The sequence below is a fragment of the Planococcus citri genome, chromosome 5 (genome assembly GCF_950023065.1).
Source record: "Planococcus citri chromosome 5, ihPlaCitr1.1, whole genome shotgun sequence".
NCBI classification, from domain to species: domain Eukaryota; kingdom Metazoa; phylum Arthropoda; class Insecta; order Hemiptera; family Pseudococcidae; genus Planococcus; species Planococcus citri.
In genome coordinates, this window is record NC_088681.1 from 40,013,981 (window position 1) to 40,031,458 (window position 17,478).

The following is a 17,478-nucleotide window of genomic DNA, read 5'->3' on the forward strand; positions in this document are numbered from 1 at the left end:
AAGTACAATGCGGTAGAAAAAGCTCGCAGAAAAGTTTACGGGTTGCCGGCAGGTACATATAAGATAACACAGTTGCAATTACCTCCCACCCCCTATTACTCTGTATCCCTTATCCACTCTTATCTTTCGCTGGATCGACACACACACACTCTCACTCGTACGAGAGTTGTGTATTATTGCACAACATACAATGTACTACATACCTAAAATCAATAGTTGATTATTTGTTGGGTTTAGAGCTTTTGTTATTGTTTTTTTTTTCTTCTCAAAAACGTTTAATAACGACGCTATATTTGACGTCGGTAGGTAACCTGCGGAGGCTCGCGTATCGAAAGAGAAAAAAACCCATGTACCAGGAAGAGTCGAGGTATTCAGAAAGAAAAACTACACAGCCGGTGAGAAAGGGAAAAAAGGTGCGCAATTCCGGTGGGTTTTTAATATGATACTAGTTGCCGGCCAGGAAAGAGATTGTTGTAAATAATGCAAACTCCAGAAAACGGGTCCCGAGAGTGTTAAAATATTCCGTTTCGGAATGGAATACATTAAAATGTTGCCGCTACATACCGACAAATGTACGATGATGGGGAGCAAGAAGGGAGGGGGTGTAGGATGGATGGTGGCTTCATCATGTGTATGGTTGGTAGTCTTCTCTCAGGGCTGGCTTGGGCGCCTAGAAATTCTGTTCTCTATGTTTTATACTACATAAGTTGTATGGTCCGAGCAGAGCGAGTGAAGCGATGGCCGAATTGCAAGAGTGTTTACAAGAAGAGAGGAAATAAATTGACCGCAATCTGGCCTTATATCCGTTACACGTCGCAAAGAGAGGGAGAAACAGAGAGATCACCGCCACCCATCGTCATGCTATCCTTCATTCCATCTCTTCTCGACTCTTTACCTATATTACGAGGATTAATAACGCATTTATCTCGAACGTGTTGTGCTGTATACCATACCTTTGAAGCGAGGTAAGACTATACAGAGCAAGGTTATCATTCTGGGTCGAGCTCTGTGCTATATATGAGGTGTTGCTCGAGGTTGGTAGCAGAAAAAGGGGTAGTTTTTGTCTAATGTGTGTGTGTACTACGATACCTATGTTATTACTCGCGCACGATTTAGGATCACGTTATTTATCCAATTTGCGGTTTATTTGCGAAATGTTTTCTCAAAAGGTTAATTTAAGCTGCGCGAAAACTTGTTGGAATCGAGGTTTTATAGTTGTATAAAATAAGCTATCGCGTTGTGTAATCCTTTTTTTTCCCACACCGCACACCTTCGGATGGTGTTGGTCGGTTTCTCGTATACCATATACGAGTATACTATACTATGCTCGTTTTCTTCCTTCATTCTTTACTTCGATGTGCTCTTTTGTTTGTACCCGGACCCACCTTCATCCCTTTTACTCTCTGTTTCTCTCATTTTCGCGCACCCTTCGTAAACACATGAGAAATGTTTGCTAAAAAAAAAAAGAGTAAAAATAAATAAATGAAAAAAAGCAAGGTTTTAAACCAACACGACGAAAAGAGTATACAGCGTTTCTTTTGCTCTGTATTCCTATACCTACGCGAGAAGAGGAAACGAGAAGGGATATTTTTTTCCCTTTTACGCACCCGTTTAATATTTTTCATTTGGGCGATTATGTCGTTTGTGTTTTACGAAAAGAAAATCTCCTATTAGCGTTAATGATGTGATTTTTCTTCGTCTTGTTGGCCCCGTGTTTCCTCTCACCACCTCATCGAAGAGGAAGTACCACGGTGAGATCGTAATAAAAATGGGATTTACGTGGCGAGTTTTCGACTCGAATATTACAAGTTGGTCGCTTTCGGCCGGATGAAAATTTTTCAAAGGGTAATTGGCTAATTATAGCCGGAGGTTTGTGTCATAGGTCAAATGAGGGCATTATAGATACGGTTTGTGTTTTTTTTTCAGTCGTTTTGTAAGGAATGTTTTTGTAAAAGGATAAAAAAGAAATAAATTAATAAGGGGTTTTATTTTTAAAATATCGTATCGAAGATTATTTGTGGTCTTAGTATTGAATTGAAGTTGACGTGGGAAAGGTTGCGTTAAAGTTGTTTGATGGGTTTGTGACCTTTTGAAATTTTTGATGAATTTATAATTATCTGCCTACGTATTTTATGAAAATAATCTAAATGATGAGATGGTATTCGAGGAACAATAATTATTTTTTCTTTTCGATATTCGAACCGTCAGTCAGTCATTAAAAAAATAATTGAGAGTGGACTCATGACACTTTGATTCCAGGTTTAGAAATTTTTAAAATTTTGTAAAAATTTGAAAGAAAAAATGGGTTGACTGAACCTTCTGAAGTGGGTTCTCACCTTTCACTTCAGGGAACCACCAAAAAAGTAGTCTTGGTATCAAATTATTGGTTTTCAAAAGAACGAAAATCAGCTTCTCACATTTTTTCAAAACTTCAGTGTGCTCAATCTTCCTCTAAAAAGTCAAAAGGTATGATTCTAAAAACCAGAAATCTGACACCTGTATTGCATTTTTCAAAATTTTGGGCTTAGTTCAGATTTTGGAGTAGAACATAAAAAAAATCATAGAAGTACAAGTACATATCTAGACCAATTAAGTATTTTGGTATCCGAAATTAAGGACTCAATTTCATTTACCTATGCGTGAATCACAACAATCGAAACTCAAGATGCCGATCAAACTGGAAATAGACTGGTGAAGACAGTATGAGCTACTGCCAGTCGCCACACTGAACGCCATTAAGAGGAAGAGAAAAGAGTATTTACTCAACCTCGCAATCAATAAATGGCAGGCGGACTGGACAGACTCCAAAGCGCTTAAGACAAAACGATTTATACCCAATATCAGGGAAAGACTTTGTAATGGACTGGTAGTCAATACATATGAGACGTAGTTGCTGACATGCTGACAGAGCATGGGGACATAGGCCAGTACCTATTTAAAAAGCCCAAGAAGAGGGACTCCCCTACTTGCTTGAGATGTGACACTGGAGAAGCTGAAGATACTCCTCACATTGTGTGGAGTAGTCCCAGATATAACAAAGCTCGAGACAAGCTCAAGCAGGCCCTGTGAATTGCCCAAACAGCTCAGGCAGGGAGGCAGACCATTCTCAGTCTTTGCCAGCAAAGCATTAACCATGAAGACACGCCAGCAAAGTGAGAGTGATGCTGCATGATCAAGTATCTGAACGCAGCAGGAGCTAGCTAGTAGTGAGATCTGGCCTATCAAGGACACATAGCATCTATAGGTGCAAGGGCCAGGAATGCTACCCCTGACTTGCAAATCATGTGACTATTGAAGAAGAACCCAGCAGCAAAGCGGAACTAGAGGAAGCCGAGCTTGCAGTCAACATCACCAAAGCTGAAGAAGACACCAGCAGTGAAGCGGATGAAGAGGAAGCTGAGTTTGCAGAAACACCAAACCAGACAATCACCACCCATCAAAGCGGATCCAAGCAGCAAAGTGGATGGAGAGGAAACCAAGCTGCTAACCACCAGAAAGTAAAATAAGTTAACTATTTTGTTAAAGTTATGTAGAAAAATTGTAAATTTTGATTTTTGTTAGAATTAAGTTAAAGTTAATTATAAGTGACCAGTGATGATCCATATTTAACAATTGAAAATAAAACAAAGTGTGTTACTACGTATGGTGAGCCATCAAAAAAAAAAAAAAAAAAAAAAAAAAGTGGATGAAAACTAAATAGTTGTAGGAACTGTGAAAGGAAGAACAACAAATCTGAAAGAAATGAATCATTGTGCTCATAAACTACAACTCAAAACCAACCTAATTAAAAACTAGTGATTTTGAATCAGTAAAATAAGCATAGCAATGATGATTATCACCCCCAAAGTGTTGTTCATCACACGATTCAGTGTTGAGAAACATCAACAAAGTGTCCTACAAAATCCTTAAATAAAAATGAGGGACAAGGAAATTTGTTTAAATTTTGACTTTGAACAGAATGTTTCTCAGAATTTACTCCTCCAACCGTCTGAAGAGGAACGGCACTGTTTTTCGAATCATAAGTATGATTAATTTGTCAGATTCAGTTTCTTCAAAAGTTTTTATTATTTTACTCATTTTTTTATTTTTTCAACTCTGGAGTTTTTTTTTTATTTTTAACAACAATGGCCAGAAAAAAAACCTCGAAGCCTCTATTGAACTTTTTGGGTCGCCAATTTTAAGACCGAAACTTTTCCTTACTTAGGTATTCAAACATTTTTCTGCAATTTGAGTGATGGATTTTTTTGTGAAAAGTGAGAGATGTGAAAATTTTCAGAATTGAAATTTGAGTCATTTTTATGGATTGAAAAGAAGGTTCTGAGAAGTTGGTAAAAAATAGTTGAAAGAGTGAGTCAATTTTTTTTCCTAAATTTTAGTTGGTTTTGAAAATTTTTGAAGAGGAAAAAGTTTTGACCCTTTTCAAATCTTTCTTCTCTCACAAAAAATATTTTGAAATATTTGAGAAAACGTCCCGTTAACATTCTTGCTTTTGTTCCGTTTGTTAGACAGACACTTCGAAAATTACTGGTCATAAACAACTCTCTGGAATTCCCCCTCCCCGGCAGTAGGATTGAAATCTCACAAGAGAGGTATCCCAAGTGGAACAAACAGTTTTGAACCGGACAAAGCTAGGCCGGAATGAGCATGTAAAAATAGGTAGGCCTACATCACTAGCCAAACTTTGTGGTGTGAATTTTTTCATATCAAATGTGGGTTGTTTTAAAAAAAATCAAAAATTTTACTACATTGACCTATAAAGCTGAAATTTTGTGTATACTTTATTTTCGACTGAAGAAATCGATTGAAAATGCTTTAGAGTGCCTAGTTTTGAGGAGTTCTGGTGCCCATAGCTGATTTTTGAAGATTAGGGTTTTCACAGAATTTACCCAAATGAAGTTTGGATACCGAAAATCTCTCTTATTACCTGATTTCAACATGCTGAGTAAACCAGAGATGGTTTAAAACCGTTCTGGAGCCTTCAGCGATTTTTTAGAAATTTCAATTTCCCAAAAAATGCAACAAAATTTACCCAAATTAACTTTGTTTGTTCAGAGATTTCAAAGAAAAAAAAATACAATGAAAGTATTGTTCAGAACTGGCGCTTTGGCACTTACCGATTTTGGAAATCAATAAATCATTATGTTTTTTTTTGAGTGGGAGGGGGAGGGGGGTGATGTGTAATCCAACAGCGAACCCACAGACTCAAACTAAATCTAATTTTGACAGATTTTATGACTTTTTTTTTTTTTGAAAAACAGGAGTCTTCAAAACGCCTTGAAACTAGTTCTAGTTGTTTCAGCACGTTGAAATCAAAGTATAGAGTGAATTTTAGCTCTCCAACTTTGTTTTAGTTAAGCTTTTTGGAAATTTCAGTTTTCAAAAATCTGTTGGAGGCTCCAGAACTGCTCAAAACGATTCGAAACTATTGTTAATCGATTCGGTGAGTCGAAAATAGAATAAGTATACAAAATTTCATTTTTCTAAGTCAATTTGGTAACATTTTGATTTTTTTCTCGGTTTTGGACCAAATTCAATTTTTTAAAAATTCACCAAAAAACAAAAAAATGCATTTTAGAGTCTGAAATTTTGCAGGTGATATATTTCTACATGTTCTTTTTTGATCTAGTTTTTCAATTTTTGGGCCAGTTGGGGGTCAAAATGTGAAATAATATCATCGAATATTTCACTCGTTTTCGCATTTTTTCGGGTTTTGTTTTGATTAAACGATGGGAGGGAGGGGTTCCTTTTCTTGGAAAAACTTTATTTTGTAAAGAAATTTAATTTAAATTGGGATAATGGGCATACTTAACGATTTCGAGTTCTATTAAAATTCAATGTGTGTAGACTGTAGACTTGACATCTCAAAAATTCCAGAAATATTGAGCCAACCGATGATAATTTTTCCGATTGACGTTGAATCCACCGAATTTTGAAAAAAAAGTTCGTCAAAAATGAAGAGATGTGAAATTTAACATTTTTTTATCATATTATAACCTGGCTCAATCAATTTTCACAAAAAAGAAAGCTGCTTCTGTTGAAAAAAAATTCCAAAGATTTAAGCCTCAAAAACTATACGAGAATTTGCTAACTATGAAAAATTGTTTAAAAAACCATCTCCGACAATTTCGCCGCGAAAAATTTTTCTCATCGCATTTGCCTAAAACCTTCGGCAGAAATAAAAGCAAAAAAATCTCCCACGTTCGTTCAACAACATCGCGCCCATATACAGCATATTCGTACGTATGTATCTACGTATAAACTTGAGAAAATTTATTAGAGACACATTACATAAGGAAAAAGCGAAGAAAGGGTTTCGCGGCTTAAAGTAAAAGTGATTTTATCCAGACAACAGGAAGCTGAAATTTGTTACATATAACGCGACACTGTTTGTTTTATGTCATAAAAGGGGAGAGAAAGTTCATAAGTCGAGTATTTTTGCCTCTTTCTCTCTTTCTTTCCACGTATATATGTGTACACTTTCGCTTCGGCTGTTTCGGTATACGAGTATTTCTCTCTTTCGCCAGAGAAGAAGTTTCACATACGGCGGCGAAAAGTTTTGTAATAATTCGAAGCAACGATCATAAATTATATTTAATATACTTACATTCAACATCTACAATAATACGTTTACTAACTGACGGTGGTACGCCGTTTGTCGCTATACACAAATATGCTCCCATATCCGTCCTGCTGATTTTGGTGATTGTTAAATTCTCTCCGTTGTGCATGTTAACTGAAACTGGCGAAACAAAATTTTTTCGTATAAATAACAAGACACGCGTGTACAGTACACGTATAAGTTTCAGTAAAACAAAAAAATTATCCGGCGAAGGAAACGCGGCCGCTTTAACCTAATCCTATATTTATATACGAGGCAAATATTAGGTTATATCCAATTTTTTTATTTCACTCCTACGGTATAACACATATAACAGCGTAGAAAAGTTATGGCTGTTGGCGTTAAAACGATAAAATCAACCGATAAATGGAAAATTTATTACAGACGGTGTATTTTTTCGCGATTTTTCAACCCTCCTCGTCCTCTTTCCCTCCTTTTTGGTTGGATGTTGAAGGAGCGAAGAGTTCGCTAAGACGTCATTTTGCCAGCAGCGAGCACGAGCGTGACGAGGAAAAAGCAGACATTTTTGGAATTTTAGTCCGCGTTATGGACGGTCAACATAGTTTAATTAGTGAACCTTTCGGGTCACCGAGGTACCATATTTAATGAATATTTCATTACGAGTGTGTTGTCGTCGCGTACTGTCGTGTAATTCCTATTTATGAAGTGTGAAAAGCAATGGGTATAGTTTGGTACTCGTGTGGCGGTGTCGCAAAATAATCTAAACCGATATTACCTGCAGCGAGAATATTGGAAATCGGCCATGAAGACTGTGAGACGTATTTTATATGTCATTCGAAAGAGTTGAGAATAGAGCAGGTAAGGACTAAAGCTCTTTAGTGCGGACTGGGACATTTTGAGGCCCCTGGCAGATGCACTGAATGGGGCCCTCAAAAGTTTACCCCCCCCTGAACCTTTCTACTGCTGTTTTTTCTCAGGTTCGGATACTTGAATGCGAGTTGTACAATTGTTTTTTTTTTAATTTTTTATTCACTTTTCCAAAAATAAGTCCATCTGACTTCTGACAAGAAAAAATTGAAGTTTTTTTGAGGAGGAGGAGGGGGGGGGTGACTGAAAATTTGCCAATTGGTATGAGATGAGGAGTTTTTAAGATGGTACAATTTTGCTAACTGATATAATACTCACATCAAGTTGCAGGGTTCGTAAAAAATTATTATTTTCATTTTCGAATTTATGCAAATTTCAGACTGAGATTTTTTTAGTTTAGAGATAAGAATTGGCCCCAGCAAAGCAAGGGAAAAAGCTTTCAAATATTCTGGTTTCGGGAAATAAAAAACAATGTTTGAAAATGTTTGTTCATTTTTTTATTCAAAATTTTAGAATTTGAATGATGACAAAGGTAAAAAGGAACCTTTTAGCGAGAAGTTGTTAAATTAGAAAAAATAACTCTTGCTTCTCAGTTTTTACTATTTATTAGTGCGAAGCTTTTCAAACACCAAGTGTTCATCATCAGGCTTAAATCACTATTGAACAAGATAACCAAGTCTACAAGCTTATATGTATAAATGTACTAGTGTACAAGGGTGTGGTCATGTGAAAGAGGGTGTGGTTGTAGGTGAGGATGTGGTAGGAGTCATGTCTTCAAGTTTGGTTTCAATGACAGAAAGTAGGATATTTTCTAAGGGTTTTAAGTCATTATTTAGTAAATTTGTTTTGTTTTTCTTCATGGCTATTGCTTCCCTAATGTTTAATTGAGATGGTGTATCTATTTTTTGTATGAGGTTCAGGTTTTCAAAGCAAGTAGTGTGGTTGGTGGCAATGAGATGATCTGAGAGAGCAGACTTATTTTCATATTAAGTAAGCAGACCCGAGTGAAGCAAGGGCAAGGCTTCCGAGTGAAGCAAGGGCAGGGCTCGTACTCAATTTTACTCCCAAAAAAGTAATTTTGTAACTGAAAAAGCTCAAAAAAGTAGGTAACTTGAAAGTAGCCAAAAAAGTAACAAAATGCGAGTAAAACATTTTAATACAAAAAAAAATCACAAAAAAATCAAAATAAGTATTACGAATTGAAATGTATTTAATTTTGAAAAGTTGAACTATTTTGAAACTTTTTGGTGAAAAATCGAGACTTTATGACAATTTTTGGGCAGCGAAGTAAGGATTTTGGCAATTTTTGACAAAAAAGGCAATTCTTGGAAAAATAAAACCAGACTGACAAATCTTAATAAAAGGAACAACGGTTTTTTGACCGTTTCTGGCAAAAAAAAATATATATTTGGACAATTTAAAAAAAAATAAAAAATTCTCCTGAAAAAACGACTATTTTTAAAAAATTTGTTAAAAAGCGAAGATTTTAAATTTTTTTTGGCAAACAGCAGAATTTTGACAATTTTTTGCGAAAAGAACTTTGTGAGAATATTAGCAAAAAGAGCTTGCATTTTGGCAATTTCTGGAAATACCTATAAGCCGGGCTTTTACATAATTTTGGAGAAGGAAAATTTTAAAAAAGAAAATTTGATAATTTTAGTACCTAATCGTTACCTTAATGCCAAATCCGTGTGTGTACATCCAAAAACAAATCATCTTTTTGCGTCACTGATAAGATTCTGGGATGCCCTGAATTGAAAAATTTGCATCTGAGTGCAGTAAAAGTGCACCACGAAAGATGCACGAAGCTAACCGATGTTCAATCAGAACTCAACAAACCCTTCTGAACATATCCGAACCTTATCAGTGATGCGTAAAATTGTACTTTTTTTGTATGGACATACTCGGATTTGGCATTAAGGTAACGTAATGCTCAGCAATTTTTGAAAATACAAAATTAAGCACATTTTTTCGCAAATTCTTTTCAAAAAGTGAGATTTTGCACTTTGCAACTTATGGCAACTTTACTTAAAAAAAATCGAGAACTTTTCAACTGCGAAAAAATTAGATTTTCAGCAATAGGTGTAAGGTGGCATTATGGCCTCACTGTTTTGGCAGTGGATTATGTAATGATTCCTTAAGTTGGTGAGATCCTATAAGTATCAATAATTCGATCCTTTAGGTCTCGACAACTTGATGATCGTTTGATTTATTAAGGTAAGAAGCAAGTATTTAATTTGAAGGATGTACTCAAGAATCAGCGGGGGTTTGCATTCTTAACATTTTTATAATTCCTATATATTTTGATAACGTGGTGCTAGCTTATAATCTCTCAAGATCGACCCAAAACTGCAGGTATAACTTTAGCTAGATTTGATCTCAAGATTACTTCTTGTTTGTCCATTGTGGTAGATACGTGAGTCGGAATGGTCCTGAGCGATCTATGAATCGTTGGTCTGAGCAATTAGCCCTCTGCCATAGTGTATAGCGGCTATGGAGAGTAAATGTGTATTTCAATAGTTTTAAGTAAATTCAATCTCCTTTGCAGGAATAGTTAATGTGATTTTGACATGTGATTAGGTTTCATACATAGCCATATTCTCCTAATCTCATTTATAGGAATGTGTATATTTCAAAAAACCTTATGTATTTAAGAGACCAAATGTGATTTGACTACAACGATTACATTGGTGAAACGAATCTGTCTTTTAATTATTTCGCGAATCCGTGAGCTTAACTGATGCATAGATCTGTTTATTATGTTGACGTATGCGACACTTATGTGGTATAAGCTGAGCTAGCAAGGGGTAAGTAAATAGTTTCTTCTTGATATTAAAATATTTGTATAAGGATATTTTTAATCTTTCACTCGTTAGGGAATTATTCTCATCCTTCCACCATATCGTATTTTGTGCTTGTATACAGTCTAACATAGGGAAGACTTTTGGACAATTTTAGGGAAAAAATAAAACTTTTTAGATACTTTTTGTAAAAAATCGAGAATTTTGTCAATTTTAAGCAAAAAGCAAGACTGAGTGCTTTTGGGGAAAAGCGCGAATTTTTGACAATTATTGTCCAAAAAAAATGATACGTACTTTTTCGCAATCTTCGTTGAAAATGGTATAGTGACATTTTTTGGTCATTGATATTATTTTGGCCTTTGGGTAAAAAAGTCGGATTTTCAGGTGATTTTTAGAAAGGGGAATGGATACTTCTCAAATTTTCTTTGCAAAAAACTGAACATTTTTGGCAAGAAATGAGGCTATTTGAAAATTTTGACAAAAGGTGACATTTTTAGCTATTTTTGACAGAAAAGTGGACTTTGACTATTTTGCATCATAGCCAGTTGGAGCCCAAACGGAGCAAGGGCAAAATCGTTCAAAAATTCATATTTTAAGAGATGAAAAAAATATTTTTTTATTGTTTTTTTACGACGAGTTTACCTATTTTTTGGCTCTACAATTTTAAAATTTGAATATTGAATATCTAATTAAAAATTTCAATTATGGAATAAGAAAAAAAGCAAACAGGCTTGAGCGAAGCGAGGGGAAAAGTTAGCAGAAGTTCATGTTTAGAGAGAGTGAATACGTATAATATATTTTTGGTTTTAACATGGGCCTCTTAGTGTTTGGGAGCACCTGGCGATCGCCAGTCAACATCATAAGCCAGTCCACCACTGGAATAGAGGATTTTAACTTGTAGAGGTTTCGAAATGCGTAGAATGCTTTGGAAACTTATTCAAGCCTTCAATATGTTGAAATTTGTGTAAAACATTGAGAACCATTTTTTTTTTTTTTAGTCAGAATGGAACGTGAACTTGAAAGTTTCGCTGTTTTTTAAAATATTCAAAAAATTACCAAACATTGAAAAAACAAATTTCGATAGATTTAAATTCGAGTTTGGTATCCTCACAAACCTGCTCCATCTATTTCAAATTGTACAGGAAAAAAAAAAGGTAGCTTCGAAGTGATTCTTTTGTTGATCAGTGAAAAGTGAAAACGTCGAGATATACATTGGAAAAGTATAGGTATTCGTATCAAAGGGTATAAAAAAGATATGAATGAAAAAAAAGCAGAACTCGTGCCGCTGATTTTAACTCGGTAAATATTTTTCTAAATAAATAGCCATATCGATCTGCAAATATTTACGCATTCGTTGGAAAAAGGGAGAAAAAAAGTAAACAGAGTCAATCGTCTTTAGTTAAAGTTAATTATATTTTCAACTCGGTGAAATACCTACCTACCTACATATACAGTGGCGTAGCACAGAACCACCAACGAGAAAAAAAAACCTACAGGTACACAAGAATTTGTGTACAACGAATAGAATTCCAGGCCGGAGCAGCGGAGAGAGAGAAAAGGTAGAAGAAAAAAACCTGAAATTAAATTTACTCCATTCGAATAATAGTCAAAATGAAAATGACTTTGTTTTAGTGGTTCTTCTTACATAATACTGTACCACTGGGAATACCAAAAACTTTTAAAGAAAATAGAGAATATGACGTTTTCTTTCAAGCATTTCAAGTTTTTGTTGTTTTAAACTTTCATTTTAAGAGAATTAAATAGCGTGAAAGTCGCAAAAGCCGAAAATTTCCACCAGTGAAATGTATACGTTTGTTGGTCGAATTGCTGCCGCTCTTGCTCGTACTCGTAGCTCGTAGGTTCGACTCGGCTACCGTTTCGATGATTTCCTTTTTTGGATATTTTGTCTCGGTTTCGATGAAATGAAATTACACAAGTTTGAATCCTTTTATATCTACCCCCTTTCTTCCCACAGTGCTTTCTGGAAAAAGGTTAACGAACACGCAGACCTATTTTAATCGTTGCGTGTCGCGTCGTTTTAATGGATTTTTAATGCGATTAATTTGTTCGATGTGGAAATAAATTGTAAATATCGAAGTGATCTGTTAAATTAGCTGGTGTGGGATGAAGATTCTACGTATGCGAAAGCTGAATCGAATACGTGATACTTTTGTATTTCCGGTGAATATGTTTCCTGACTTATTTTTAGCGAAAGATTTTCAAAATCCTTAATCCGCGAACGAAACTAACCGCTATATTAATTACTGAAATTTCCCGTTCAGTTCATCAAAGGGCAAAAAGGGAAATTTCTGATGCCTCGATGTGTTGAGAATGTTTGCTAGGTATTTTTTCTCATTTTCGATATCAATAGCTGTTCTTCAGCACCACACTAGGTATAACTACAAATTTCAAGATTCTAATATCTATTTATTTTATTTTATTTTATTTACTTCATTATGTTTATCTTATTTAGAGATGATGAAATACATTTAGTATATTTACCTTTTTTCTTTCTATCTAAAACAATTTCATTGCCGTCTTCTCGTTTCCACATTATTTTAGGGTCTGGAAATCCTTGTGCTTTACACGTAAGTGTCAAGTTTTGATTTTCTCGAACAGCCACAGAGGAAGGAGTACTTTCTTCGTCAACTATGTCTGGTGGTACTGAAAATTCATTCGTACGTTTTAATATTCAATTTGAAAATTTGAAAATTGAAAAAAAAAATTAAATAATGAAGAATCACAGAGTCTATTCTCACAGAGGAACTTTTTCAAAACGTTATCTAAAGATGATTGAGCAGTTTATTCGAATTTTTGAATCTTGAATTGGTGCTTTAAAATCGACATGCACGTGGTGTCGTGGTATTCTTATAATTTCTTGAAAATATTTTCAAAGTTTCAGAACTGGCCATTTAATGTTGTTGGTTTTTATGGTGAAATGGATACGTATGAAAATTGTTTCTTATTAGCTTAAAATTACTCTATCAAAAAAATCTGCTCTAAAAAGCCTCTTTAGTAGAAAAAACTTCATTGATTCCCTAAATAAAGCTGATCCACTTGTCTGCCTCGCCCTTTTCTCAAGAAATACCCTTTCCAGTTCTTCATGAAATTTTGTTTTCTTGTACTTCCTTTCTCAAAGCAAAATATTGAAAAACTTTTCAGTTTCATTTAAATGTTGAAAGAAAATTCTCTACCAAAAGTTTTACTGCCAGAAACATGTAGTTTTTTTTTGTTTTTTTTTTGTTGATAGTGTCCTTTTTTTGCTGAGAGTATTCATTTTCTGTTCAAAAATTTTCAATTACTGTTCCAAAATTATTAATGTAGCCCTATTGCCAAAAATTTAATTTTTTTTTTGTCAAATACATACCATACCTACGTATATTCATCTTCAGCCAAAAATTCTGATTTTTTGTCCAAAAAAGGATTTAATTTCTCGTTGATTTTTCCTCGAAAATGGGGTTTAATTAGAACACTAAATGGTGATTCACTTGGAGGATTTAATTACTTATGACTCAAAAATATAACTTTTTTTGAAAATGTTCGCCGAATTTTATTTTATTTTGTTGATTTCTCAACTTTGGAGAGCTTTGTCCAGTAGTGCCAACATCGCTTGAAGGTGAGATTTTTTGCCTTAAAAGGGAATTATTTGAACAAATTTTGGTAGAGAAATTGAAAATCTTTGAAAATGTTTCTTCCAACGATCATAGGTATCATTATAATTATTATTTTGTGATTTTTTTCATCTGGAGGATGAGAGGGGGGATGAAGGTCTCTGCATTCAAGAATCAAAATTGCTTGAAACACGATGGCAGTTTTTTTTCTTAAAAATTGGGTACTTTATTTAAAAATTCTGGCGCAGAAATTGAAAAAACTGCCAACATTTTTCTATGAGGTACATTTTTCATTTTTCAACTTGGGTGGGAGAGGCTTTCGGCACAGCTTTTTTGGACTTCGCTGATAATAAATTGAAAAAATGCAGAGTGATCTTCTCGAAAATTTGACTAGCGGGAGGGGGGGAGGTTTTCGAAATGTAAAAAAGTGAAACTTCAAAATGAAGATCGTCCTAATGAAGTAATGAAGCAATGAAAAAAGTGATGTAAAAATTCGAGTGAATATTTGGAACTCACCACTCTGGAGAACCTAACAAAACTTCATATTAATTTTAGGTATTTTTATTTTTTTGGTATTTATTTGGTCATATTTAGGGACTCTGGTAGAGGGCTTAGAAAAGTCGAATCCAAAAAAATAAGGTGATATTCAAACTCAGCTCTTCAAATTAAGAGCAATCGACTTGCCACTTCATTTTTTTTTAATTTTTTGTGATTTTTTAAATTAAAATTTATGACATTTGTGCCCTCGCGAGAAGTGTTAAGATCCCATTTTGAAAATTTGTTTGTTCTATATTGTTGAAAATGCACACTAGATACTGTAATTTTTTCAGATTTCTAATTTTCGTTCTTACCATGAAAAGTTAAACTTTCTTATTGAAAACTCAAATTCTGGCTTTTTAAAATTCTTTTCAAAATCCTTCAAACAGTTATGTAAACTGAGAAAAAAACCTGGGCGAAAAACGAACCAATTGAAAATTATTAATGTACCTACTTATTTACGGCAAACTGGTTAGGCAATTTTATCAGCATGTACATATTTCGATGCATTTTTGAAAGGCGCAGTAAAAATAATCGTTACCTTGGTATGTACTTTTTTAAAAAGTCGAATCAGAAGAAAAGGGTTGCACGAAAGTTGATTTTGTGATGGGTAGAGCTCAAAATAATTTAATGAAAATTTCGCTTTTCTTTCTCCTTCGACCTACCAATTGGATATTTCCTCACAGTTTCTTAAAATAGACTTTTTACAACCAAACTGAGCTAAAATTTGGTTCACTAGAAGGATATGTCACTCACACCTCAAAACTGAATTTTAAAGGGTCGAAGTTGATTTTTTTTTAATTTTCGAGGATTTTTCAAAATTAAATCTGTATGCATATTACAAATGAGTTTTTTTCAAGATGTAAATTTTAAGATGAAAATCTGAGAATCTATCTGTGTGCTGAACTTGATTAATCTCTGAATTAATTTCGACCACATTCGAGCCAATTTGAAGCCTCCAGCAAAAGTTGGCTTTTCTCTTGGAATGAATTTCACTTTTTCAACAGGCTCCAGATCGGTTTGAAGTGATCAGACAACTTTTTCAAGAAAATTATTTCAAACTAGTAACTTTTCTGAGCTTTTCTTCATAGTGATTTCTAGGTTTGAAAATTCATTCATTTCATACTTATTGTTTATAAAGAGGTAGCTGAGTAAAACAAACATAGTGTAAGCTCAAATTATATCTCGAATAGACTCTGCATTTTGATTACGTTGCTTTTTCGACACTTACCTACGACTTGTAAATATCCAACTTGACTAATCATCGGATTCGTGTTGACCTGACACATGTAGTACCCTCTATCTTCAGCTTGAGCACTGGCCACGTGCAAAAGCCACGTTTTTTGTCCATCATGCGAAACACTAAATCGAGGCACTCTGGAGATAACGTGCCTGTGAATGGTTAATATCATCTGTCTATCGATATGTATCCAGGCAACCTGTTGCAAAAGTAATGGAAAGAAATGAGAACGAGAAAGAGAAAAAAACAAGATTTTATAGCTTTTCGATCCATACTACATATACACGTAATACGTATCTTATAAGTAGGTATATATGGTGGCTACGTGTAGATATCGTTTACATATATGAAGTGAAAAACACCGAATAAATATTTGTACACGGTAGTACTTTATTTTTACGATCGTATAAAAAATATAAGAGAAGAGAGGAAAAAAATGGCGCGTCTGTTTTTACGATGCTCGATATAGCGAATGGTGTTTTTTTTTCGGCATGGAAATCGGCACATGAACAGACCCGGTGGCCTACCATTTTCGTACGCGATCCGAGTATACTCGACTTGTACAATAAATGGTGTAAAGTTTATAATAAAGAATCGCCCCGTGTGTAATATAGAAAAAGTTTTAAACGATCGAATTGATTTGTTCGATGAGAAAAAAATTACCTACCTATACTGCGCGGATTTATTATTAAATTTTTCTTCAACTAAGTTGTACGCTTACTCCCCGTATACTTTATAACCTTGCCAGTGTGCTCTTCTTGGCGCAAAAGCGGAAAATTCTCGTCTCTCATTCGCCGAGATGTTCAGTTTGAGTTATCGAAATGAACCGGCTTTAGGAGGCAATTAAAGGCATTAATGTTTCGCTATATCGTCGGCAGCAGATTAAGTTTTTTTGATAGTGTCATCGAAAACTTATACCCGTAGAGTTTCACTCGTTTGCCGAACGTGTCTAAAACCAAATAACACGACCCTGGTGCAGGGTCTCGTAATATTTACATTGCGAATTTATCGCCTATTTAAATTTATTTATTGTCGCTCTTTCAGGGTTGTTAAAATTAATTAGCCTATACTGGGTTGTTGAGAAAATGGATTTGATACGATTTCAGTGTGGTTTGATGCAAAAATGCTGTTATATGTAGTAGTTTCTGGGTGATGTTTTTCTATACTTATTCGAAGTAAGTATTTGTGTCTGGTATTTGTAGTCGAATTCCAGAATATAGATCGTGACCCCCCCCCCTCCACCCTTCTTCCATGTTGATCTGAAAATTAAACGAAACGATAAAAGAGTTCACAAAGTGACAAAAAATGAGTAATTCCAAGAATACTGAAAATTTTGATCAAAAACAAGTTGTACTACAACCCCCCCCCCTCAAAAAGAAACTTTCTGGAACTTTTGATAAAGAATATGCGTTTTTCGCAATTTTGAAAAAATGTTCAAAACTTTTTACCAATTTTGATAAAACATTGTTTTTTATTTGTTTTGCAAATTTGGCAAAAATAGCAAATTTTTTAGCGACAAAAAAGCAAGAATTTCTGGAAATTTTGAACAAAGAAATGATTTTTTCAACAATTTTGACAATAACGATACGGATTGACAATTGTGAGAAAAAGAACAAAACTTTTTGGCAATTTTGACAAGAATGAGTCCTTTTTACAGATTTTACAAAAGACAATTAATGATATTGATTATTTTGATAGAAAACATGATTTATTTTTTGCGATTTTTACAAAAAGAAAACCTGTTATTTTTGCGACCAAAAAGCAAGACTTTTTGGAAATTTGACCAAAAAGGGTTTCTTTGCAATTTTAGCAATGATAAGCAATACTTTTTGGCAATTTAGA

At 34.4% G+C, this 17,478-nt stretch overlaps 1 protein-coding gene across 2 annotated transcripts in view; it reads right to left on the reverse strand.

Moving 5' to 3' along the window:
• The window catches only part of LOC135849255 (lachesin-like), a 260,218-nt gene that overhangs the window by 28,478 nt on the left and 214,262 nt on the right, over positions 1–17,478 (reverse strand). For both annotated transcript variants that reach the window (XM_065369608.1, XM_065369607.1), the window contains exons 3-5: positions 15,628–15,835; positions 12,751–12,912; positions 6,605–6,739 (exon numbers count right to left, since the gene is read on the reverse strand). In XM_065369608.1, coding sequence (XP_065225680.1) covers positions 6,605–6,739; positions 12,751–12,912; positions 15,628–15,835 — 505 coding nt within the window. The remainder of the gene's footprint in view (positions 1–6,604; positions 6,740–12,750; positions 12,913–15,627; positions 15,836–17,478) is intronic.